Source organism: Magallana gigas, chromosome 2, assembly GCF_963853765.1.
Source record: "Magallana gigas chromosome 2, xbMagGiga1.1, whole genome shotgun sequence".
Taxonomy (NCBI): Eukaryota; Metazoa; Mollusca; class Bivalvia; order Ostreida; family Ostreidae; genus Magallana; species Magallana gigas.
In genome coordinates, this window is record NC_088854.1 from 1,464,235 (window position 1) to 1,488,800 (window position 24,566).

A 24,566-nucleotide genomic window follows, 5' to 3' on the forward strand; every position below is an offset into this window, starting at 1 on the left:
TCACTCGGGCTACTTTCTCATTTTGCTTGGTTATTTTTCTTCTTTGTTGAGTGCAGCTATTTGAAGTAGAGTGTTGAGGGAAGAAGTTTGTGATAATTCACACGATATGTAAACTTAGATTTGAACAGTGACTCAGAAATTAATGAATTTGCTGAAGGGCTGGGCAGGGTGGGCAATTAATGGCAGAACTTTGACTACTGCCTGTGTATAAGTTAGACAGCGTAGACATTCAGTACATGAACAAGGGTAAAAAAGATGAGATCTGTTGTCGGAGGGAAACATCCATGGCAGCTGTTTATCTGTGTATAAAGGGTTTCATCTGTTGGTACTAGAAGTGTGTGAGAGTTTTTAATGAGTTCCCAGGACACAATATTTCTGTCTGTCTGTAAGACATTCCTGATTATTACAAGCATCTGTGATTAACATGGACCCTACAAGATCCACATGTCTGTCGGGGCGACCAGGGGTTCCCCTATCCCTGTACTGCCATGTCTGACCGGCTCAGGGAGGGAAGCATTCTGTGTTATTTATGGGATGTTCCTGTAGCAGAGGAGTCTGTGTTTTCAGGAACTTATTCTCTATGTAAGTATAGAAAGATCAAATCTATTGACTGAATATTGTTGGTAAGGTTGCTTTGTTTAAAAAAAAGAAGAAGAGAATTTACAGGTGTTACAGTTGGTGAATTGTTGTGAAAGCTGGAATTTAATTATAGGACATACGTCTCAACAAATTCCTTTTTCAGTCTTCTCTTGCCAGGCAAATATTTCTTTTCCATTGAGAAAAGAACTTTTGTTTGAAGTGCTTCAAGATGTTAAAATGCATTGCAGAAGATAGATAAAAAGATGATATGGTTGTGTGCCACTAGTGGCACAATGCAAGGATCAGATATATGGAAAATAAATCTCTCTCTCAGCAGATGTTTCTGACTGCTGAAATTCTGACTTTGGAGGAGACTTAATCCTCTAGATGTTGGAATCTGTCTGAAACATTCCAGAAGGTGAATTTGTGTCTTATCTGTGTGTAACCGGCTTTATTTACCATTGCAGATTTCTCTGAGCAATGTGAATCCATACACTAGAATTTAGCATTGTTGTGTCCTTGATTTGACTGGGGCATGTAGAGTGGTTCCATTTCCTGACCCTTTGTCAAACAATTCTAAACTGTTTTTACAATATATGCAGATGCTGACAGCAATTTGTTGTAACTGAACTTGAGTTTTGATTTACACGTACCGGTACTAACCCCTCTTTTGCAATTCTGCATCACTTGATCCATGGCAACAGACAATGATTTAGAGATGGAATTCAGACCTTTGATTATAAATTTATCTCATGAAGTGAGTTTTTTTGGTAATGAGCTGCTTCTTGATAGCTAGACTTCTGTCTGCAGTGTTTGTTGTGACTGACTTGGTGACTGAATTGAAGATGACCTTCACCTTTTCATGTTTCATATCATACTTATATATTTACATTAAAAAAGTTTGTTGATCAATTTTACATTTACCAGTATGTAGGACACGTTTTAACTACAGTATTACCATGGTCAGGTTATTCACAGAGTAACTACATGTATCTGGTATTTGTATTGCACCACCTCCACTGCTTTACACTTGATTGTTGTTGCTTATTTTTAGAATCCAGGTAAACGACCAGATTATCGAGGTGGACGGGAAGAGTTTGGTGGGGGTGACCCAGGCCTACGCAGCCTCCGTACTCAGGAACACCAGCGGAAAAGTGCAGTAAGTTTCCTTCCTCGTAATCACCCACAGTCGCATGTCCTCGCTCTTAATCACCCACAGACTTGGCTCTTTAATTAGGCTAGGCACAATGCCCTATAGATGCACACTCCATGCTGATGAATTAATCAGTACCAGAACATTTTATTTGCAGTCCAACATACATTTCATTTTTTTGGCTTTGTTATCAATTGAAAGCTGCTGTCATTTGCTGTCATGTACTGACATGTAAGATTGCCAAAGGAATAATTAGATGTGAAAGAACATTGCAATATTTTGTATATTGCTAAAAAATCAAAATCACATGATGGGAATGAAAACATAGTGATGGAAGTAGGCGAATTGTGTGCAAAGCCTTCCACATGCATAAAAAATTAACAAACAAAAATCTGGCAGGAAAATGATGTTCCAATTGATTAATGCAGATAACATTATGCAATGCTGTATGAAGCATGTCCTAATTTTGTAAAACTCCTTTGATATGTGAAGTTTTATATTTCTTGTTCAACATGATTATGATGATTACAATTTCGTAAAAGTTGGTTAATATCAAAGGGGCATACTTCAGAACATGTTGTATCTGGTGATGAAGAGAATGCTAGTTTCAATAAGCCTGCTTAGTTTTAAAAAACTTCAACATCAGCATCAGTTCTCTGTGCCAGTAGAATCCTGTTTGGGGTTTTACCAGTGAACGGCTCTGTTATCGTGGTTTTGTTGTCTTTGAATCAGTAGTTGCACTGTCTTGGCTTACAGCTTTATCATTATATATCAAATAGTATGTGATTTCAAATTTAGAAAGCTTCTAAATTTAAAAAAATAAGAGATTTTTAACTATTGTATTGACTACTAATGCTCAGTTGTTAAATAGTTTTATTTCTAATTGAAGATTTATGATTGGACGAGAAAAAGATCCAAGTAGAAGTGAAGTGGCTCGCCTCATCCAGCAATCGTTAGAGCAGGATCGCAAGAGGGAGGAAATGAAGAAGATGGAACAGCAGAGACTCCATCGACAGCTGGAGGAACAGTTCCATCCCCGGGACGAGATCATGGAACACGACCACATGCGTCGAATGTCCGAGACCGAAACGGGGCGCGAGCTGGATGAGACGGATGAGGAGGATGAAGAAGAAGATGAGGACCAGGGTGTGGATGATGATAAGGTTTGATTATTAAATGTAGTTCGTGGATATGATAGAGACTGTAGTTTGTAGATGATGATGGAGACTGTATTTAGTGGATGACGAAAAAGATTTATAGCAAGTGGATGATAAGACCTGTAGTATGTGGATGATGGTGAGGTCTATAGTTAGTGGATGATGTTAAAGTGTGTAATAGGTGGATGATGATAAGGGTTGTATATATTTTATGATAAGGTCTGAAGTAAGTGGATGATACAGTTTGTTGCTGGTGGACAGTAATACATGAACCTATTGTCATTGGATGATTATAACTTTAGTGAGTAGAAGACGATAAGGTTTGTAGTTAGTGGATGAGGATATGGTCTTTAGTTTATTGGTGATAAAGACTGTATATGAATGATTATGATAAGTGGATGTTGATAAGGTCTGTAGTTACTAGATGGCTTTGCCAATAAGATCCACAGTAATAGATGAAAATATTATGCATAGTTTATTGAGAATGATATATCTACTGTTTATGGAAAATGTTGTCAGCATTGGATTTCAGTTTATCTTTGAAAATCAAAACAGTATTGTATATTGAATTTTGGAAATGAGAATCATGTTTTTGTAGAGTGTAAGGTGAAGGATTTGTAAATAAAAATGAAAATGGAACGTGAAAAAATCACATCTGATGCCACCACAATTTATAATGTAAAATACATAAACAATAAAACAATTTCTCTATACTTACATCAGGACATAGATGAATCGGAGAATGCGGACGATGACAATCAGAACAGCCAATCAGAGCAGGAGAATCTGGCAATGGACACCCTGGAGACAGCAGCAGGGGACAGCACTCCTGTGTTACTGCCCCCCGACCTGGAGGGTGAGAGTCCCACAGAGTCCCCGGACGAGAAGCCGCCCATGGAGGTGTTCGACCTCCAGGAGAGTAGCAGTGAGTCCATCTCCCCGGACATGGAGTCACACGCTCTGTTCATCAAACTCAAAGAGGTCAGTTCACTTTCTTGCTAGAAAACCTTACTTAAGGAGGTGCGTTTATGTCCGGGCTAGACAAACTCAAAAAGAGGTTATATCCTAAACACTGACCATCCACCTGTTCTGGGGTTGTTTTTTTTGGTTGACTGAATGGCATTAAGACTTGCACCTTCATCTTACATTCCCTTCTTTTCCTCTTGCTCTTGAAAAGTGATATAATCTCAGAAGTGTTAGATAGAAAGTTTTTTATTTTCTTAATGTTAACCATATGACTCTCTCTCTTCTATCACAATTAGGCTCAGTATAAGAACGCTGTTCATGAAGCGGAGTTGGCCAAAGTGAAAGCGCGGGTGATCTTGTTGGAGTCTGCCGAGAATCAGAAGAAGGAGACGGACAAGAAATGCGAGCAGATGGCCCACCGCCTGAGGGAGATGGAGAAGAAGTTGGAGAGTAATCGCAAGGAGATCAATCATTATCAGGTAAAGAACAGACCTAGGAATGCTCCTGTGTAGCTTTCTATTTTTTATCCATAACATAGAGTTATCTCTCTTTAAAATTACATGAAAGGTGTAAGATTATATGCTTTTGAAATATAATGTATTTTAGTCAACTTTTTTTTATTTAAGTATTACATAAATGTTTTTAAAGTTTATCATAAGTATATGATCATTCACTCTGTTTTTTAATTTCCATTGTAGGATTTGTTAGAAGGATCCCAAGGCCAGTACATAGCATTAGAACGCAAAATGAAGGTTGAATTTTCAGGTCTGGAGAAAAAGTATCACAAGGCCAAGAAATTGATAAAAGACTATCAACAGAGGTAAATTTCATTAAATGTCACATAAGAAATATTTATATTGCTTTGAAGATTCATGTATATTTTAACTATGTTTTGCAAATTAACTAAATCAAATTTTATAAATGATTGATAAAAATTCAAGTACCCTTACCTAGTCAAATGTTCACATGTATAAATCATTTTTACATTTGTCACTTCCTCCTTAATATATTTGACCTATCGGTAATTATTTATCAGAGAAAAAGACTTCATCCAGGAGAGAGAGTCGCTGTTACAGCAGCAGGCGGAGAAGGACCAGCAGTATGATGACCTGGTCCGCTCCCTCAAGGACCGGGTAAGTTCATCCACTACAATGTGTAGTGTGTACCCTACATTCCTTGTTTAATGCCAGTACAGAAAAACACAGTTATAGCGAACACAATTATAATGAATTGACGCTTTCAGCAAAGCGATATTCATTTACATTACTATATAATATGTACTGAACTTGATGGATATAATGAATTTCGCTTATAACAAAGTAAAATCACCCGTCCCTGGCACTTCGTTTCTGCAATTCCACATGTTTGTATCAAATCACGAGAATATGACATCCAACTTTTGTTATACATTCATAGTTCACAACTATAAGAAAAATGTTAGGAATATTTTAAACTCTGTAGTTCTCTAGATTTTACATTTATAAGAATTCCTCAAATGAAATTAAGAATCTTCAGTTATCAGTTGTAAGTTGAAAGACTATCTTTAAACCTCAAATATTTACTGGCACAGAATTATTTGCTGATATTTTTATTACATGTATGTACTGCATTCATTTAGATATACATTTGTGTTTATACCTGTTACAGATCTTTGAGCTGGAGATTTAGATATACATGTGTTTATACCTGTTACAGATCTTTGAGTTGGAGAAGGAGCTGGGGGAGGTACAGAGGGTGGCCGGTCTACCTGTCAACGTCCCCAGCAGTCATCACCCCCTCCCTTCCCCACCCCTACAGCCAAAACTCGTCCAAAGTACGTAGTTATAACACTCCATCACATTGTTCTGTTTCCTCTCTCCGTTGGCTTTGTGTATCTATATATGACATGGCTGTATCTATATATATGACATGGCTGTATCTTTTACAGAAGTTGAAGCCTCCCCATTAAACGAATCCATCTCTTCCTGTTCAGATACATCACCCACCAATAAGACAGGTAGCAAGGGGTTCTTATTATGATGTTAGGGCAAAAAATGGATATTTTTGAGGCATGCAAGGCTTATGAACTTTATTTCAGATATTCATTTGTATACCTCAGTCCTGTGTATGTTTAACAGTTGTCATTATAAGAGACAGTGTTGATAAGTCCTATGTATCTTTGTGTACAGAGAACGGCTTGGAGGATGATGATTCCTCTGTTGACAGCTTCAGAGGCGCGGTCCCCCAAACCTCACTGCTGGACACCTCGGCCAATCGCGACAAAGGTCAACTGGTCAGCTCGGCCAACAGAAACCGGCGACCTCCCACAAAACGTAACATCAAGGTAACTAGACAAATATATCTACCTGGAGCTCTAACAAAAATTAGGGGGTCTCTTTGCTCGTCATATTATGGCAATTTTATTGTTCTTCATGTGTAGACTTTATCTGATTGATTGGGGGCTTAGTTTTACTGATGTTGACTTGTGTGTTTGTAGCCTGGTGCTGAGGGAGAGCCCGTGGAAGAGGAGGCGAACGAGAGCGGTCTGGAGACGTGGATCAAGCATGACAGGTCAGTACTGTACCATACTGAAAGTGTCTAATATAGGTTATCTATAGTAATACATGTATATCTACATCACGTGAAAAAAGGTGTTAGAAATCTGTACAAATAATTGACCAAATTTTATGTAGGGTTCATTGTACATTTGTAAAACATCAAAATGACCTGTATCATCACCTGTATCATCACCTCAACATATTATTTCATGTTTACATTGTTTGTTGCTGGTCTATACCAGGACAATCAAATAATCAGATATTCCAGATTTAGTTAATGTTGATGAAGCTCATTTAGCATACTGGAAAGTAAAAGAAATCATGTGACTTAAAATAAGATAGCATGTCAAAAGTTTAGATTGAATCAGAAAACACCCACAGCATGTTGCCTGCTCTGCTACATGACATACACGCTGTATATTACATCAACTCTATACAGTCGGCATTTGATTCACCTTATACTATTAGATGATATACACATGAACGGAGATAGAGATTGTTGCTTTTGATATAATTTGATTTTCAGCATGTTAATTAGTTTTGATTCCAACATTTGCCTGCTGTTTCCGATATAAGCTGTTTTATTTATTGATTTATGTTTGCGAGATGTTGATTTCTATTTGCGAGATGTTGATTTATTTGCGAGATGTTGATTTATTTATGAGATGTTGATTTTGCTTTCAGTTTCAGTAGTAGTGAGGATGAGTTTTTGTAAGGCTTTCTGTATCTTTTATTTAGTGTATACTTATCACTCTGTACTCAATCAGTGGTGCCTAACGATTTCCTTTCTTCTCCGTCGTATAAATAAGTCTTTTTCTACATAAATTCTCTTCTAATCTTGTATCTGAGACTTCAACTTTGACAAACCAAAAGATGGATCTTTTCCTATATCAAAGACTTAATGATCTATTTTCTTGAATCTTCTATTGATATTGACCTTTTAGATGAAGTCATAATCTTAGTAAGATGTCTTCTTTTAACTGTTACGCACCACTGAACTTGTCTCAACTGGACAATGAAGTCTTACCTTACAGTAAATGCAAAGGACTAGTTTGGATCTTTAGACTCAGTTGAATTACAACCTTTACCCCCTGATTTCTGTCCAGTTGAGACCTGCCTGCTGTGAACTGGTTTTACTTTGTACGATTCTCACCCTAGTGGACTAGCTACATCAAGGCTAATGTGCATCCTCTGGTGCATGTGTTTTTATATGCATGAGAGTGATGGAAATGTTGACGTAAACTTTGAAATGTGTGATATAAATCGTAACATTTTAATGATATGCAGTGTCCTTAATTTTGATTGTGCATGATAAATATCATCTTGTCATTGTCATGCTTTTAGATAAGTCATTATACCCACTGTATCATTCACAAATACAAATCATTCTCACATCATTAATATTCATTCATACAAAAATGTATTGACCAAATGAACATCATTTAATATAATTGAAGCATAATTCTGGAGATTTTTGAAAAGCCAATATTCATCCTTGCTTTGATCAGTCCAGACTAGACTCTGTCATCAGCCATTTGTTTTATAGCGACAGCACAGTCAAGAAAAGTGACGCGAAAAAGAGAAAAGCTCAGCAGAAGAATTTATTACAGCCCCCCAATATCCCGCCCCCTCCTCCCCCTCCCCAGGGGCCAGACAGTGACTCGGTCAGTGACCAGTCCCACTCCAGGTAGGTCACCGCACGTGCCCACTGCCACATCACCGGCTTAGAACTGATGTCCCTCAGGAAATCTAATGGCCACCTGTAGTGCATTAATTGACAGTATGATAGTCAGTATCCCTAACACAGTGTATACCCAGCCTGTGTGTAGTGCAGTTATACTAATTAATAGTTCCCTGATTATTGATGACTAACAAGTGATTAATACACCTGTCTATGTAATTACCTGAGTGCAGACCTGTACAAATTATATTTGCAGTAGTTGTCATTAATTAACAGTAGTTGTGTCTGATTGGTTAAGACAGCCATCCACTCCTTTGGCACTTTTGTGCAGATGTTTAACGTTGATCTCCAATGTCATTCTCCATCAGACACTAATCAGAATGTATCTATCATATTTCATATTTATATGTATATCATACTTTTTTTCATCATACTGCTGTACTCATCACATTTATTTGTATATTACATGATATGTAGTTAGTATTTGTACTCCTCAGTGGATATTGTCAGTATACCTACGTACTGTGCTCTGTATATTCAGGATCGACCATCACTGTAACTTTATAGTGTGTATCATATACAACCTGTAGATGTTTACTGTATATCTGGCTTGTTACAGACTTCTGTATCTTATCTTGTTAGCATACATGTACCTAGCATGACAGAGTCCATCATTTACCATTCTAGCACATTAATTCCTCAACTTTATATTCAGCATTTTGTACTGGTATTATACATGTGTATTGAATATAATTGAACTTATTGTTTGTGACTCACTTTTCAAAATCATGCTATAAATAAGATCTAAGGCTTTGTCATTCCTTCTATAAGTTGTTCCATGTTAAGGGTATGCTGGTCATTCGGTATTCAGATGCGCTATTGTTTTATAGGCAGGACAGCGAGAATGACGACTCGTCCTCCACAGTATCTCAGACATCCTACGATCCGTCTCAGCCCATGTTTAAAAACATGCACTCAGAAATCCCCGACTCGGTGCCCGAGATGGTTGAGACGCCGTCCATAGGGAGCACCGGGAAGAGTAAAGGTGAGAGGGGTAACGTTAGGACTGGGTCACGCTTACCTGTGTGTTTTTGTACCTGTACTAAGGCATGTGTCAAACGAGCTGCAGCATTGTAGCTCTTTTTCATTCTTTTTTATTGGAAGTTTCCAGTTAACGTTAGCCAAAGAAAGTAAAAAATGGAATAAGGCTACAATTTTGCAGCTATTGTCAAGTTATTCTTTTGAATATCAATTTAAAGATCTTTTAACAAAGTGTAAGATGTAATGGTAATCAATGGATCTATATAATTATCTTCATACTGATTAAGATTACTATGAATGAATTCAGTGCATGACAGTGCATTATAATCCTTGGATGACTGTTATTATCAGCACAGCACACCTTTTTGTTGCTCTAATGCATGCTGTGTGACAATCAGTAAAACTGTAAAAGAGGTAAAAACAAAATTGAACATCTCAGATCCATCAACATTTTATCTAAACAAATTTCTTAAAATCATTTGCTCATCAATTTATTCATATGAGTTAGATCCAGAATTGTTTCACCAATAATCCACACTTTTACAGTAACTTATTAACATGTTTGATATTTTGTTCTTTTCTTTGCATGAACAGTTTTGTACACGTATGGGTTGGCATGCCTATTTTTATTTATTTCAATTCTTTGTTGCTTTGGAATTGTTTGGTTTCAATATATTTTGATAATAACTTCCCAAAAAGAAAAAAGTTGAAAAAACTTCAAACTTAAGATAAAAATATTCAGTAGATAATAATAGTAATAATAATAGTTTATTTCCAATTTTGGGCTCAAAGGGCATACAAGATTACAGATATTAGATAGAAATGCCCTTAAATAATAGATTCAACATATAAAAATAGTCCATACACATACATGAACTTGTAACAGCCGGGCAAATGTACATCAGTATGTCAAAACATATGAACAGTGTGCATATAATATAAAGTCATAAAGGTAATTTATACAAATATAAAGATAGTATCATGATTTGTATAAGTAATTCACCGGTCATTTAGATCTCAAAGTATTCTGTCTTTTTTTGAAAGCATTGATCAGAAATTCACTTAACTTTGTAATTATTATTTTGTCTTCATTCAACATTAACCAGATAAATTCAATAGATAACCTATAGATTTGAATATGGCCTCACAAAAAAATAACACTTTTTATTTCCAAAATTCTAATGTCAAATATCAAACTAAACTTGTTACCTTTCTAAATTTTAACCAATAATATTATTATGATTGAACATTTGGCTATTTCATGTAAATTTTACCTTTAAATGCATATATAAATTACATATTTGGGGTCAAAATGTGCATGGTTCCCCGGGGTTTGATACCATCCCTCACCAGTTTGCATGAAGAATGAAATGGCATGCCTGATATAACATGAACCAGTGGTTGATGAGAGGAAGGTTAACAGAATGCATTAAGTGGGTCACGGCGTGTTGATTGGTCCCGTGACAGGGGTCACACAGTAGTAACAGGATGATGTGGGAGGGGCAGCTATACATCTCAGTGTATGTCTCTTTCACTAGGACTAGGCTTGTCCAAACTGTTAAAATTTGGTAAGACGGGAGGTAGTGCTGACAACTCAGGTGTGGTTTTGTTGTCCAATCGTTCACTTAATAAGGATCATGTGACCTCAGGAGATGAAGGGGGCATAACTCTGATATCTAAACGTCCCCTGGACATGTCAACAGATTCATTGGATGGTAAGTTCTATAGATTCCTTGTGAGAGAGAGAGAGAGAGAGAGAGAGAGAGAGAGAGAGAGAGAGAGAGAGAGAAGAACTTGTGAATTGTGAACTATTTGAGGTGTGTTGTTTTGATAGCACTGTTTTGGTGTGTCTTGTGTATGCAGTAATGTATATGTACTGTGTCTTATTTTTCTTTGCTGGCTAACAGTGAGGAGCCCGTCTCCCAAATCTGTACCAGGTAGGCTCCAACATGCACACCCCTCACCACCCACCCCCTCCTTATTCAATGTCAATGTGTCCACTTTACCCTGAATTACACTAACCTGTCACCATATTGAGTAGCAGTTTTGTTCAGAGCATAGCGTATTGGGTGCATTAATTTGTATCAGTGTTACATGTGTAAAGCTGTATCTCAATGCATGAACATAAACTGTAGGCTTAAATTTATACTGTCTAATAGAAACAGGTTTGTGATACGTACAATATCAATGTATTCTTACTAACACGCGTGTTAGAAATAATCTTACAGAGGGGAGAGGGGTTTTTTGTTCAGTACCAAGAACAGTAAGTATAGACTTCAGAGACTTCAGGAGAAATGGGATTCTTTAAATAATTATCACTCTAACACCTACAACTTTTAAATTTCCTCAACATAAACATTTCATGAAATCCCAGGGGCTTATTAGCAATGAAAAATTGTTTGCCCATAAAGTGTGAATAAGGCTTCATTTCACTTTCCCCATGTAAAGGAATCAGTTTTAGAGATTTTGATACATTGACACTTTTTTGCAAGACTGACGTAGAAAGCCGTGTTTCAGGTGCTAGCACAACCAGCGAGATTTCTTCCTCCTACATGGTGCAAGAATACGATGATGAAGACGGGAAAAAGACTTTCTTTTCTCTGAACATCACGGGAACTCCGGCCAACGATGTATGTATTTGTAAATGACTGCTCAGTGCTATAAATAGCAAGTATAATTCTGCTCGAATGTAACACTTCAGGGTCAATACTTATGAGATTTTCGTTCATCTCTATACCAATGTAGAAGCTAACTAAATGAAACTTTAAGAATGTTAATCAAGATTAATTAATTTGTTAGATATTGTAGATTGGCTATAAATGTATACCTTTTATGTGGTTGTTTAGGTAAATGTTTAATATAAACTTGGATGGAAGGATTGGATCAATTATATATTTATGTCCTGTTTTCCAATAATATTCCTGGGCATCAATTTTCATGGACTTACTGAAAATCAGTTAAAGGATACATAATTTTATGGCCAATAATCCCATCAATATTAGACATTAAGTTTTAATGAACATATGATTTTGACATGGATTAAGTCGACACAATCCACAATAATTGTATTTAACAAATATTAATGAAACCACAGTAATTAATTAAAGTTTAATGTTCATATAACTAACCTTGCTCAATGCTGTGATGTAGGAGAAGCCGTCCAGTCGACGACCGGTCAACCAGTTCCAGTCCGGATCCATCACAGAGTGGTCCGTGGAGAACGTGGCCCACTGGCTGATGATCTTGGAGCTGGAGAAGTACATCCCGCTGTTTGCCGAGAAAAACATTACAGGACCACAACTCATCCAACTGGACGGAACCAAGTTAAAGGTATAGGCCTCATTTGCCATTAAGTTCTTTATTGAAGTCAAGTGTTTTACTGAACTGAGTGTCTAAAATGCGGTCCTAAATACAGATTTTGTTGTTTTTTTTTCCCCGAATTTGCAAGCACACTTTTATTTTATTCATTTACTGATAAAAAATTAGCAATGTGCAATGTTAAATGAGATGCGCGAGGCCTGAGAACCATGGAATTAATTTTTGATGGCCTAACTAATCTTGGATTTAAAACTTTTCTTTGAAATGTTGCTTATTATGGCTTGTTTAAGCAGCCTTAATCGTTGACATTTTATCCTCATTGCAGACTATGGGCATTGCAAATGGTAAAGATAGAGACTTGTTGAAAAAGAAAATCAAAGAAATCAAGACAGGAGTGGAGAAAGAAAAGAAAATTCAGGAGAAAGAGAGGAAAGCCAAAGAAAAAGAACAGAAGAAACAACTCCTGAAGAAGAAGTGAGGGCAGCCCCTCAGGGACTGAGTGACTGTGTCCAACATTGACAGTGACCGGGCGTTCTACACAGTAGGTGTGTGGTATTACATTGACAGTGACCGGGCGTTCTACACAGTAGGTGTGTGGTATTCCAGCAGAAGCTATGTATAGGAGACTGGTTTATTTTGTCAAATTTACAAACATTTACATTGTAAGGTTGGTACTCCAAGAGGATAGAGTGTTCATGGGGGCTATAGGTCAGTTTACAGTCATCTATCCTGTGTACTATGTTAATAGTTGATTTTTTTTACAAACTACAAGCCTGTCGGGGTTTGTGTGTGACAGAACGTTGTTTATGCCGTCACAAAATGTCTGCTCAGCCAGAGAGCCAGAGATACATACGAGGGTTGTTGTTGATGTTTTATTGTTGTGATTCTAAGAATGAAATTTTATGTAGAGTTTACTTTGTATTATATTACTGGTTGAAATATTATCATTTTATTTCCATATAAACATGTATCGTATATACAGTAGGATGGTAGCGCTGTATCATTTTTTTCTGTCATGTATTTTATGATAACTGCCATCCCGATTGTCTCCCTTGTTTTTAAAGTGTCACATGACTACAGGAAGCTGTGAGGTTTCCTGCCTGGTTGTAGCAGGGTATATGTCTATACATGCATGTTGTGTCAGAACATTTGTCTCAAGAGCTGAAAGGGCCCTATCCTGTGTGATTCAATTATCTTTACTGGTACCATATCACCTAGGCCTAACCCCCGTAGTTCTAGAAGATATATACCCCATGGTTGTTACCACATATACACGTTTACCCCACCATATCCCCCTGTATGCCAGAGGTTGTTTTGTGTATCAGATGTGTCCACTATATACAATCTATTTGTATCAGATATCTATATTATATTATCATATTGTCACAGACAATACCAAATAAACATTCCAGAAACACACTAGCTCCAGCCATCCTCTCAGCTATTGTCAATGCAATGCTACACAAGGATTTTATCTGTTTGCAAAATTCATTCTACACACCTGAATTACAAGTCTTCAGCATTATTGCAATGTTTACATTGAAGAGAAAAGGGGAGACACTGACTCATTGTAAGTTTCTTTTACTATTGGGAATAGGCCGCAAAGATAGAATTATTATCAAAAATTGTCATAAAAAACAAACTCAATTTTTTTCAAATTTGTTTTCCATATCTTTAGTTTGTGATCCTTATTTTTATTTCAATTACTGTTTGTTTACATGTGTTTAATCCTTTATGTTGTGAATCATTTGTCATTTTCGTTTATTTTATTTTTGTGAAGGAAACTTAAGAGTTGTCCTTCCATTACTCAGTTATTTTGAGTTCTGACAAATGGTTTGCTCCGTCATATTAGGGTTACATTTTGCCATATTTTCATTGAGAAGGACATTTTTGGGACCATGTTTTGAGGAAGTTGAAGTAAGAAAGACATTATAAAAGTTTAAATGCTGTATCAAAGATTTGAAGTATACTGAAGTGCTCCCACATTTCTGTTAACAAGTGATGGACATTCATTCAACTGGATATTAACACTGAGCAAGTATTGTAACATTGAGGACCATGTGAAGTTAAATGGCTTTTTTTATTCTGCATTACAAGTTAATGAGAAAAGTGTTCAGAATATTACTGTGTAGTGAGGGTGACTTTGTTGTAAGAGTCGCCAAACTTTTCCAATCCGTGTCTTCATCCAGACAAATGTCTCGGTTCATTGAAGCAGGTCGCCCCGATCGGTGCTTCTCCTAGACTTATTGGTGCATACAATTGTCGCTGGAAATTTATTTTGGTAGATTATGATATTTATATACACTGTGTTTATACACCATACTTATTATACATTGTATTCATTTTCTTTTCTACTGATGGTTGTGTATTATCATGTATTTCACATTTTTTTAAGCAGTTAAGATGATATCGGTTTTGCTTTCCCTACAATTTATAATGCTAATGAGAGAGTATAGTCTTTCTAAGATCGAAGTAAGGAGTTTGTGAGCTACACTCAGTAAGAGAATCGTGTTTTGGTGTATATTCTTATTCAATTATCTACTCAGTAGTGCTTTATCTTTGAAGTGATCTTTCAGTTTATTTTTGTGTATAAAATTTATTCTCGTTTAGAGATGATACTAACTTAAAAGCTTGGACACACAAGCTATATACTGTGTATGTATACTCAATCTGAAATTTCTAACATCAAATACCTAGGCTCTGATTATCTACTGCTTTAAAGTTTAGATTGTCACAAAAGTAAACCATGTCTATACTTCACCAAATTAAACAACTTATTATGTACATGTATATATATTTTCTGTTATCAAAGCCACCTGAAATACATTTATCCATATTTTCTTCTCACTTGAGTTTCTCTGAATCTGACCGGTGTGTTTATAATACAGCACTGTGAGAACAATGCTTTATTTGGAATTATTTTATTAAGTGTTTCGGTTGTTAGATGTTGCCTGACGGCCTGGAAGAGTTTAAAACAGAAAGTACCTTAAGATAACTGAAAAAAAAGTTTTTGAAAATTTTAAAGATATCTGACTTTAATAATAAATTTTTTTTTTCAAAAAGTAGGAAATAATTAAATTAGGTGAACGAATTATTTTGCATTGGTGTGATGTGAGTGACAGTGCTGTATTGTGAACATGCTGGCAAGTTTCTGACTCTATATAGACCTCTGTGATTATCACTTTGTATCATCGTAGTGAAGAGCACATGTATTAACACTCGTATCATTCACTTCTTGTTGTTACAAGTCATCGGGGGAATCTGTCGTTACTGTAAAACTAAAGAACAAAAAAAATATTCTCAAGCAGGATTCGTCGTTTGTCCAAACTGTTGTTGATATGTACGAGATGCAATATACAATCCTTTAATTCATGGAGAGATTTTTTTTTTCTATTTCATAAACATTTTGTCAGCTTGGTAATTCTGTGAACAAAAAAAATCTGTGCAATTTCATTAGTTCTTTTTTTTAATGAATCATTCTGAATTCGACAACAAAACTAGTTTTATAAATGTCTGACGTATGAGAGGTGTCATTTAATGTGATGAAGAATAAATATATTTATACAAGTACACACAATGCTTGTGTTGTTTTCTAACATAAATGGCCGATTCTTGGTCTTCACCAAGTGGTCATCAGCAGGTGTTATATTTGAGCAGACCGCCATTGCAGTAAAAAGTATAAGACGATGTCGGATATACTGTGAAATCATTAAAATTTGTGGAGACTAACTTTGAAGGATTGACAATTTTTCAAAGGTTCATAGAAAACTAATGTGTCTATATTTATATGATTTAATGAGTTAATACTGCTTGTCTTAATTCACCATGTAAATGATTGGAAGATAGGGCCCTCAAAATCCACAAAAAAAACTTAGCCACCAAGAACTGTAATGATTGGTCAGTATTTATAGCTCATAAAATCAAAACCTAGTCTATTCAAGGAAAAAGAAATATCTACAATGTATGAATGCACTTATCAGTATTTCTCTCTTCAAAATTTAAAGTGTTGTTTGTAAAGTAACAAGATTCCGACAGACAGTTTTATTGAATAAAGTTACTACATCAAAGAAGGCAAGATTATGAGATCAAATTTATTTTCAATGTACAAAGTAATGCATTTAGAACATGCAGGTAAATGTACCTGAACATTTTTGCATACAAAAATTTCTTCTAGTACATTCATGTTTATTGATTTAATAAAGGAATTGTCAAAATTGCATTTAAGTATTAACTTGCACATACAGTCATACTTCATTATCTCGAACTAGATGGGACTGTTTAAAAACTTTGAGATATCTGAGTATTTGAGATATCAAGGGTAATATACTTAAAAACAAGTGGTTGGGACTTAAAAATAACTTCGACATATCCATTGTATTCGAGATATCAGTGTTCGAGATATCAAAGTTCAACTGTACATGTAAAATTTTAGAATTCAAATCAACACATTTTATTGCATAATAAATCATGATAAACCTGTTGAGCGATGATTACAGGTATAAACACAACTCTTGGTTCCACTGGACTGACTGACTAGTACTATATCAACCTGACTATAAATTGCTCTTACATGTATGTTATACATAATGTACAATTAACTCAAAGCTTGGCTTCTTAAAACTTACAAATAAACTACAATAAACAAAATCTTGTTAACAAAATATCGCTGATGATCAGAACATAGCTAAACCCATCAGCTGGGACACAAGGTCTCATTTAAAGAGGGCGTACAGCACCCAGTAACTGTTCTCCAACGTTTTGGTGATCTGACTAGGAGAGGTAATTGCGTTCTTGTCCTCGTTGAGTTGGAACCCGAGGGATTCCGCCAGGTCTCTACCCACAGTGCCTTTTGTGAGGACCTTGGGGAAGTCGGGAAGCACTATGGCAGTCTCTCCACTGATGGCCTGGGAACACTGAAAAGTTATCACCAAGTGAAATCAATAAGCACCTGTAATCATGATTCTTAGTTATTTACATTTTCAACTGTCTTTGTCTGTGATAACATTACAAATCAATTTTAAAGTCCAATATATTTCATCAAAGATGAGCGACATAAAATGGGCGTGTCTTAGAGCATAACTCAAAAACAGTATTGGCTGTGCTGCATAGTAATACATAGCATGTGCTACACGAAAAATTTGGTTTTGAAATGTTGTTTTAAAGGGTAGAAATTGTAAATAATGTAAATATAAGTAATAAGGAATCATTCTTTGAGTATTATGAGGTGATAATTTCATTCGCAGCATGGTCAAATCTATCATAAAGCCATTCCGGATCTATTGAATTTAATGTTCTAAATTTAATGTTTTAAGTACTAACACTTACCATGTTATAAATAATTCCTTATTCCTTAAGTACTAACTCTTACCACGTTATAAAAACGGATACATAAGTATTGCAGAACATATTAAAATGTCCTGCATTAGATTACTAAATAATTTTTCTAATTTTGATAATCAAATACCGGTATTAAGAATTGGATGTTTTCTGCTTGGACTTGTTCTGTACTTTAGAAAGGAAATTAATTTATTGTACGTTTCTTTCAAGATATTGAAGGAAAACTCACAATTTCTACTAGGGATATCCCAGCCTCTTTGTCACATGACAGAAGTTGCTGTAGTTCTCGTTTGTCAAATTCGTCCAGTGCACCAAATACATAGGCACAGGCTGTTAGAACACTGCTGGGGGCCAGTGGGTACTGTAGCTTGTCATCCTACAGGGAGAACCACACACAGGTTATAAACATAATAGGATCCAGAACACGGCTTCATTTGATGTTTAAAATAACATTTGTAAATGAAGAAAAAATCCTGATTTACCTTAATGACAAATCCACAAGGTGTGAGAATTGTTCTGTAAACTGTTTCTTCAAAAGAACCATTTTTTATCCATTCTGAATATGAAGCTTCTTTTAAACTCTCAGCTTCAACATCACTTAACTACAAAAGTTGTAAAAGAAAGCAAAGGTCATTTAAAACCCTCTATGCTAAGAAGTTACACTCAACAGAAGATAAAGCTTATTAGAGATAATTTTGTATTTTCGTTCCTCACCAGGTTTTCGATTCGCTTGATTTCTGCTTGGTTGCCCATGACTGTCTTCAAGGCACCAATCAGGCTGCCTCTCTCCGACTCTGACATCGTCACCACGGGATTCAAAATGTCTGCCACCATTTTATGTCCTTTGTCAGTTTCCTTGTCAGGATCTGAGTTATTTTATTCAATTCAGTCAACTAACATCATCAACACACTGAAAAATCTTCCCCATTACTACTTCTTTCTACGTGTAGTCCTATGCAATGAGTGCAGAAGCAAAGTTCTCTTACCTACTGTGTCGGCATAGTCCCTCATCAGAATCCCTTGGAAACCTCCCTGGCCCCTGGGTAAGGTCATGGGGGTTATGGCCCCATCTTTGGCCCTGACCTTGAGTTCCCAGACTTTGTAAGCTACGGGAGTTCCTGCAGGGACAACGATGTCGCCCGTTTTATCGTAGTGGACTTTCTCATCAATGTCGCCTGGAACCACCTTCACCTACAGAGGAACAAGATCAGGTGTATGTTGCAGTCTACAAGGATCAACTATGTATCCTCAAGGTTTTTAAGAACTTGTGCTTAATTCCTTTTGTTGACTTAACAATCAAATATATTCATATCTGAATTTAAAATCAATCCCTCAATGTTAAAACTTGTTCTCAATTTGTCAACAATAATACAGTAAAACACGCTTATAACGAAGTCCCAGGGACGGCCAATTTAACTTCGTTATAAGCGTAATTCATTATATCCGTCAAGTTTACAACATGAAATAGAGACTTGGGGAATAAAATTCACTTCGCTGTAAGCGTCAATTCATTATAAGCGTGTTCGCTATAACCGTGTTTTACTGTACATGGCCATTTGCTTACATGGAGGTTCAAAGACAATCAGGACTCGCTGTAACAGACAAAACAAACCTTTTTTTCCTGAATCAGGACTCGCTGTAACAGACAGAACGAACCTTTCCCTGAATCAGGACTCGCTGTAACAGAAAAAACGAACCTTTCCCCGAATCAGGACTCGCTGTAACAGACAGAACGAACCTTTTCCTGAATCAAGATTTGCTGTAACAGACAAAACGAACCTTTCCCGGAATCAAGACTCGCTGTAACAGACAGAAAGAACCTTTCCCTGAATCAGAACTCGCTGTAACAGACAGAACGAACCTTTCCATGAATCAAGACTCGCTGTAACAGACAAAATGAACCTTTCCCTGAATCAAGACTCGCTGAAACAGACAGAACGAACCTTTCCCTGAATCAAGACTCGCTGTAACAGACAAAACGAACCTTTCCCTGAATCAAGACTCGCTGTAACAGACAGAACGAACCTTTCCCTGAATCAAGACTCGCTGTAACAGACAAAACGAACCTTTCCCTGAATCAAGACTTGCTGTAACAGGCAGAAAGAACCTATTCCTGAATAAGAACTCGCTGTAACAGACAGAACGAACCTTTCCCTGAATCAAGACTTGCTGTAACAGGCAGAAAGAACCTATTCCTGAATCAGAACTCGCTGTAACAGACAGAACGAACCTTTCCATGAATCAAGACTCGCTGTAACAGACAAAATGAACCTTTCCTGAATCAGAACTCGCTGTAACAGACAAAACGAACCTTTCCCTGAATCAGGACTTGCTGTAACAGACAAAACAAACCTTTCCCTGAATCAAGACTCGCTGTAACAGACAGAACAAACCTTTTCCTGAATCAGGACTCGCTGTAACAGACAAAACAAACCTTTCCCTGAATCAGGACTCGCTGTAACAGACAAAACGAACCTTTTCGTTGACATCCAGGTCTTCGTCCACCGTCTTCACGCGTTTGATTTCGGCGTCTTTCTGGACGAGGTAGAGGTCCTTGACGAGACACAGACTGATAGACTGTTGGGTACTCTCCACAACCTGACGTACCACCGTGTTAGTCATGTCCAGTCTCCTGGAATAAGGACCACAGTGGGGAATTGTAGGTGTGTGTTTACAGTAATGGACAATATTGTTGCCCTCTTGAGGGCTTTTATTTTTCAATTGAACATGAACTGCTATTTCATTGGGGTCAAGGGACAAAGATATTCGACAATTTTTGAAAGCTTTGTCAAGACCTATTTTCTTGGACAACTTATCCAGTAAGAAAGATAACTCCTGTATATAATATACAGTACATTATTATCCTAGTTTATCAAAAAGTATATTCTATAGATAAATCCACCTACAGTGGTTATTTTATATTATGAATGGATTTTGTGAGCATGCAGATATAAGTCTTGTTGCTGAATAATCTAAATTAATAAGAAGTTTTTATATTTTTCTAGGAGATCAACATTTTATTGTTATACATTATGTATAAAATTTAAATGAGTTTGAATATCATAAATTATTTTGCATGGTAGAAGTTATTCAAAGCAGTGAGAGATGAGAAAATGTATGCATGCTTAAAGGCATTAGAACATTTCTAGAAAAATAGTGGAGGAAAGTAAGGTATGCGCCATACAGAACAGAATGATACGCCTCGTACAGAATTCAAACTTCCATCCCTCTGGTAAGATGATGATGAAATAGTTTCTCTTAAAATTCTTATTTACCAATACTGTACATGTATTATGCAATTTAATGAACGATGATGAATAAAGCTTGCTAAGTTACCTTTAATTATTCCAACATCCAGAAGGATCCTAACATCCTAATATTGCAGCAAAAATTGAACAATATAAATGGCTAAAATTCACACATGCAGTCAGTCACTCAGCAAAAAGCACTGCCTAATAGTGTACTTATGGAAAGCATCTATTTCTAATAATTTGTTAGTACCACTTTCTAGTTTATAAGTATTTTAAATTAAAATAACTAACAGTAAAGAGATTGTGAGAATCTTTTTGTTAAAAACATATAAGCGTAGCCATTGAATTTTAAGTAGCTTGGTGGTAAACAAATTACCTGTGACCATCAAATCTAACTTAAATTTTAAAAAACGATTTCCTATTAAAGCTATGAATTTTTATTTAGTAAAGAAAAAAATCAATATTTTATCTTTCAAGTTTGAATGTTTACCTATATCGTTATACAGAGCTCTACTTATTAAGGAGATTTACATAGCAGCCATGACCATCCAGCCCCGACTTTTAAATCCACATATTTTTAATGATTATTTATAAACAGAGTTACCTGCCCTTCAGTGCCTCCAGCAAAGCTTCAGAGTCCAGACTTTTCTCCTGGATGGTTCCGAGTCGAGATGAAATGGTGACGGAATCCGAAGCAGATAGCGATGCATCCATTAGTTCCCTCATCAGCTGGATCCCGAGCTTTCCGTCCAGGGAATACTTTGTCTCCGGATTGAACTGGCAAAATTCCTTCGTCTTACTTGGAACATCCAGCACAACATGGCTGTTCTGTAGCAAGGACTGGAGCTACATTATATCAAAGAATACAGTTTGAGTTGTTTTGTTGGAACAAGTTCTACCTAAGGTTTATGGTTACAGTTCTCAACGAGCTTCCTAAATAATCTTTACTATTCAAAAATATCAACACTGTACTCTATTCCAACAGGAAAAAATCCTAATCTTCTAAATATATGAATAAACTTCAATGACGTAGTTGACAATTACATGAAAATCCAGGACTGTGTGCTTGACTTTCTCCCAGAACAGATAGCTTCGCTTAGTCTTCCTCAGCACGATCTTGAGGAGGTCCAGATCCTGAGCCGCATCCATACTCTGGGCGGGGATCATGGTGTCCGGCCCCATGGCATGGACAAACTTCTGACACACCACTGGGAACATCGCGCGTGAAGATTTCACCTCCCCACTAAATGATACCAAAACAATACAATACATGCAGTCAACCAAATTATCTTCTCTGAATCAATTTAATTATCTTTAATCATATTTAATTTGATTGACTTTGCATCAAAATCTGAGATCTTTGATAATTGATGCTCCTCCATCTAATGGCTACTTATGAGTCTTATGTGGCAATATACTTATTAATAAGCAATATACCTCCTCATGCTTTGATGTGACAAGACAGCTAAAAGAAGACTTGGTATCAGGAAAGGGGTGGGAACAATGACATTAAAATTAGAATCAGATCACTGATTTTTATGATTATGTAAATATCAAGGATCTAATTCTGATCAACCCGGGAGTAAGTAATAATAGTACCTAGGTAAGTAAAGAAACTGTTTGTTTACCCACATGCTAACACTGTGTCTGCCAATATACTTTCCACAAGTCAGGAATTTAACAGGTTACTGCCCCTCAACATGTATTTATATTCACAGGTTAGTGCCCTTTTGTTGGCTTTTTCATTGGCAACACTTCAACAGCATTACAGAACAAGCAATGCTTATTCCCAAATATCGGTAGCTAATTTTCTGATAGAAAAAATCTTTCATTTGCAGATTTTGATTAATCACCATGCAGTTTTGATCCATAAATATGTAAACAAAACAGGAACAAAATGTCATTATATGCATACTGTGCATGGATCCAACAAAATCACTATATAAAATAAATATAACTAAAGAAAAAGGGCAGGGTAAATACAAACAAAACTTACCGCATTTATTCCTATAAACAGCTGATAAATATTTACATGTTAACCATGTTAACTTACATGTACAAATTCCATGTACTATAACGGTCAAAAATCACGTCAACAACATACTTTAATGTAAAATGATTAAGCAACTTTTGTCAAACTTAAATAAGTGAATTTAGTTATATAATTTACTTACTTGTGTTGAATAAAGTGATCACACTGCTTAGTTTATCAAATCGAAAGTAAATTGTGTGTAGATTTAGTTCCGGCGTCGCATTATCGAACAGTTCCGCATTACATCGCCGCGCGGTTGAACTCGGGGTGACTCACGTCAGAACCCCCCCCCCGGAAAACCGTGTATATCCAAAAAATAAATTCTATATGTTATGTATGTTTAAGACTTCTTTCACCATATGGCGAAGATTTTTTTTTTGCATTCAATCAAATAAATAAACATACGTGTACTGTAACTTAATTTTTACAAACGCTTTTTTTTTAGATATGGCCAGAAATTAGTCCTGACTTTTACCCCATTTCTTTTGTAACCAGTAACAAGGCACTGTTTTTTGGTGACAAAGGTAACATACATGACAAAACTGATTATTTTCTTTCTGCTGGATGGTTTAATTTCATCCAGTAACAATGGTTACAGCTGTATTATATTGGTGACAAAAGGTAACAGAGGTGACAAGCCTTTTTCTGTTTAGCAGGGGGTCTTATTTCATTTGGTTACAATGGTTACAATGGTAACAGCTATAGTCCATTGGTGACAAGAGGTAACAGAGGCGACAAGCCTTTTCTTTTTAACAGAGGTTCTTATTTTATTTGGTTACAATGGTTACAGCTATATTCTCTTGGTGACATAGGGTAACAGTGGTGACAGTCATTTTCATGATTTACAAGGGATCTTTTTTAAATTGGTAACATTGGTTACAATGGTTACCTAACCCTAACCTAACCCTAAACTAACCCTAATCCTAACCCTAAACTAACCCTAACTCCTAACCCTAAACTAACCATAACCATAAACTAACCCCTAACCCTAAACCTAACCCTAACCCAAACATAACTCTGTTTTGTAACCAATGTAACCAGTAACCACTGTAACATGTCACAAGTACATCAAAGTTAGAAAATAATTCATAATCAAACATTGTTACCGATGTAACCAAAGTTACTGGTTACAAATAAAAAGGGGTAAAAGTCAGGACTAATTTCTGGCCATATATGCTTTTTTTCGCAAGAAAAAAATGTAACTTTCGCGATATATTTTCAAAACTTACGCAAGTGAATTATAATAAATGTTAAATTTTCGCGAATTAATCGGTCGCTTGTTCGATTCACGTAACATTTTCATTCTTGACGACAAAAGAATAAAAAAGACAGCTGAATATTTTATTTTTGCATATGCGTGAGTTGTATCGTACACGTGCCTCCAAAATATACAGTTTAAATCTACAAAACAATTACTGATTCCATTCGCATAACTTTGTTTATGCTAAAACATAGATGCAGTGCGTCTGTATATGAAGTAATTACTAATTAAATTACCAAAAATAGCTTATATA

At 36.1% G+C, this 24,566-nt stretch overlaps 2 protein-coding genes across 9 annotated transcripts in view; one reads left to right on the plus strand and one right to left on the minus strand.

Annotated features, from left to right (window-relative positions):
* The window catches only part of LOC105336190 (neurabin-1), a 28,653-nt gene extending 12,800 nt beyond the window's left edge, over positions 1–15,853 (plus strand). The window contains exons 7-25 of one of the 7 annotated variants that reach the window (XR_010710595.1): positions 1,634–1,738; positions 2,622–2,895; positions 3,613–3,870; positions 4,152–4,334; positions 4,554–4,675; positions 4,892–4,988; positions 5,551–5,668; positions 5,783–5,851; positions 6,024–6,178; positions 6,332–6,405; positions 7,077–7,103; positions 7,939–8,079; positions 8,964–9,118; positions 10,653–10,829; positions 11,022–11,051; positions 11,632–11,744; positions 12,265–12,444; positions 12,758–12,977; positions 13,023–15,853. Coding sequence is in view for 6 of the 7 variants with exons in the window: in XM_066074442.1 (XP_065930514.1) it covers positions 1,634–1,738; positions 2,622–2,895; positions 3,613–3,870; positions 4,152–4,334; positions 4,554–4,675; positions 4,892–4,988; positions 5,551–5,668; positions 5,783–5,851; positions 6,024–6,178; positions 6,332–6,405; positions 7,077–7,103; positions 7,939–8,079; positions 8,964–9,118; positions 10,653–10,829; positions 11,022–11,051; positions 11,632–11,744; positions 12,265–12,444; positions 12,758–12,910 (2,431 nt within the window). In the remaining variant the exon portion in view is untranslated. Of the gene's footprint in view, positions 1–1,633; positions 1,739–2,621; positions 2,896–3,612; positions 3,871–4,151; positions 4,335–4,553; positions 4,676–4,891; positions 4,989–5,550; positions 5,669–5,782; positions 5,852–6,023; positions 6,179–6,331; positions 6,406–7,076; positions 7,104–7,938; positions 8,080–8,963; positions 9,119–10,652; positions 10,830–11,021; positions 11,052–11,631; positions 11,745–12,264; positions 12,445–12,757 lie in introns of all 7 variants that reach the window. The other 6 variants (XM_066074442.1, XM_066074443.1, XM_066074444.1 and 3 more) reach the window with 6 other exon arrangements.
* Positions 15,854–16,570: 717 nt separating this feature from the next.
* On the minus strand, positions 16,571–23,322 carry LOC105336191 (uncharacterized). Of its 2 annotated transcripts, none has more exons than XM_034444524.2 (9): positions 23,017–23,036; positions 22,065–22,263; positions 21,625–21,866; positions 20,245–20,401; positions 18,756–18,960; positions 18,484–18,635; positions 18,252–18,371; positions 17,999–18,145; positions 16,571–17,345 (listed from the first exon to the last, which is right to left on the minus strand). In XM_034444524.2, exons 1-9 carry the CDS (start codon positions 23,019–23,021, stop codon positions 17,145–17,147), a joined length of 1,428 nt encoding a protein of 475 aa, XP_034300415.2. In that variant the 5' UTR covers positions 23,022–23,036; the 3' UTR covers positions 16,571–17,144. The 2 variants fall into 2 exon arrangements, with proteins under 2 accessions (XP_034300415.2, XP_065930519.1); XM_066074447.1 differs by lacking the exon at positions 23,017–23,036 and adding an exon at positions 23,195–23,322 and having other exon boundaries at positions 16,572–17,345.
* Positions 23,323–24,566: the final 1,244 nt, after the last annotated feature.

Coding starts and splice junctions, on each gene's coding strand:
- LOC105336191 (XM_034444524.2), bottom strand. Junction 18,961..20,244: donor ACCTGGATGTCAACGAAAAG/GTTCGTTTTGTC, acceptor GTTCCTCTGTAG/GTGAAGGTGGTTCCAGGCGA. Junction 18,372..18,483: donor TCAAGCGAATCGAAAACCTG/GTGAGGAACGAA, acceptor CAACTTTTGTAG/TTAAGTGATGTTGAAGCTGA.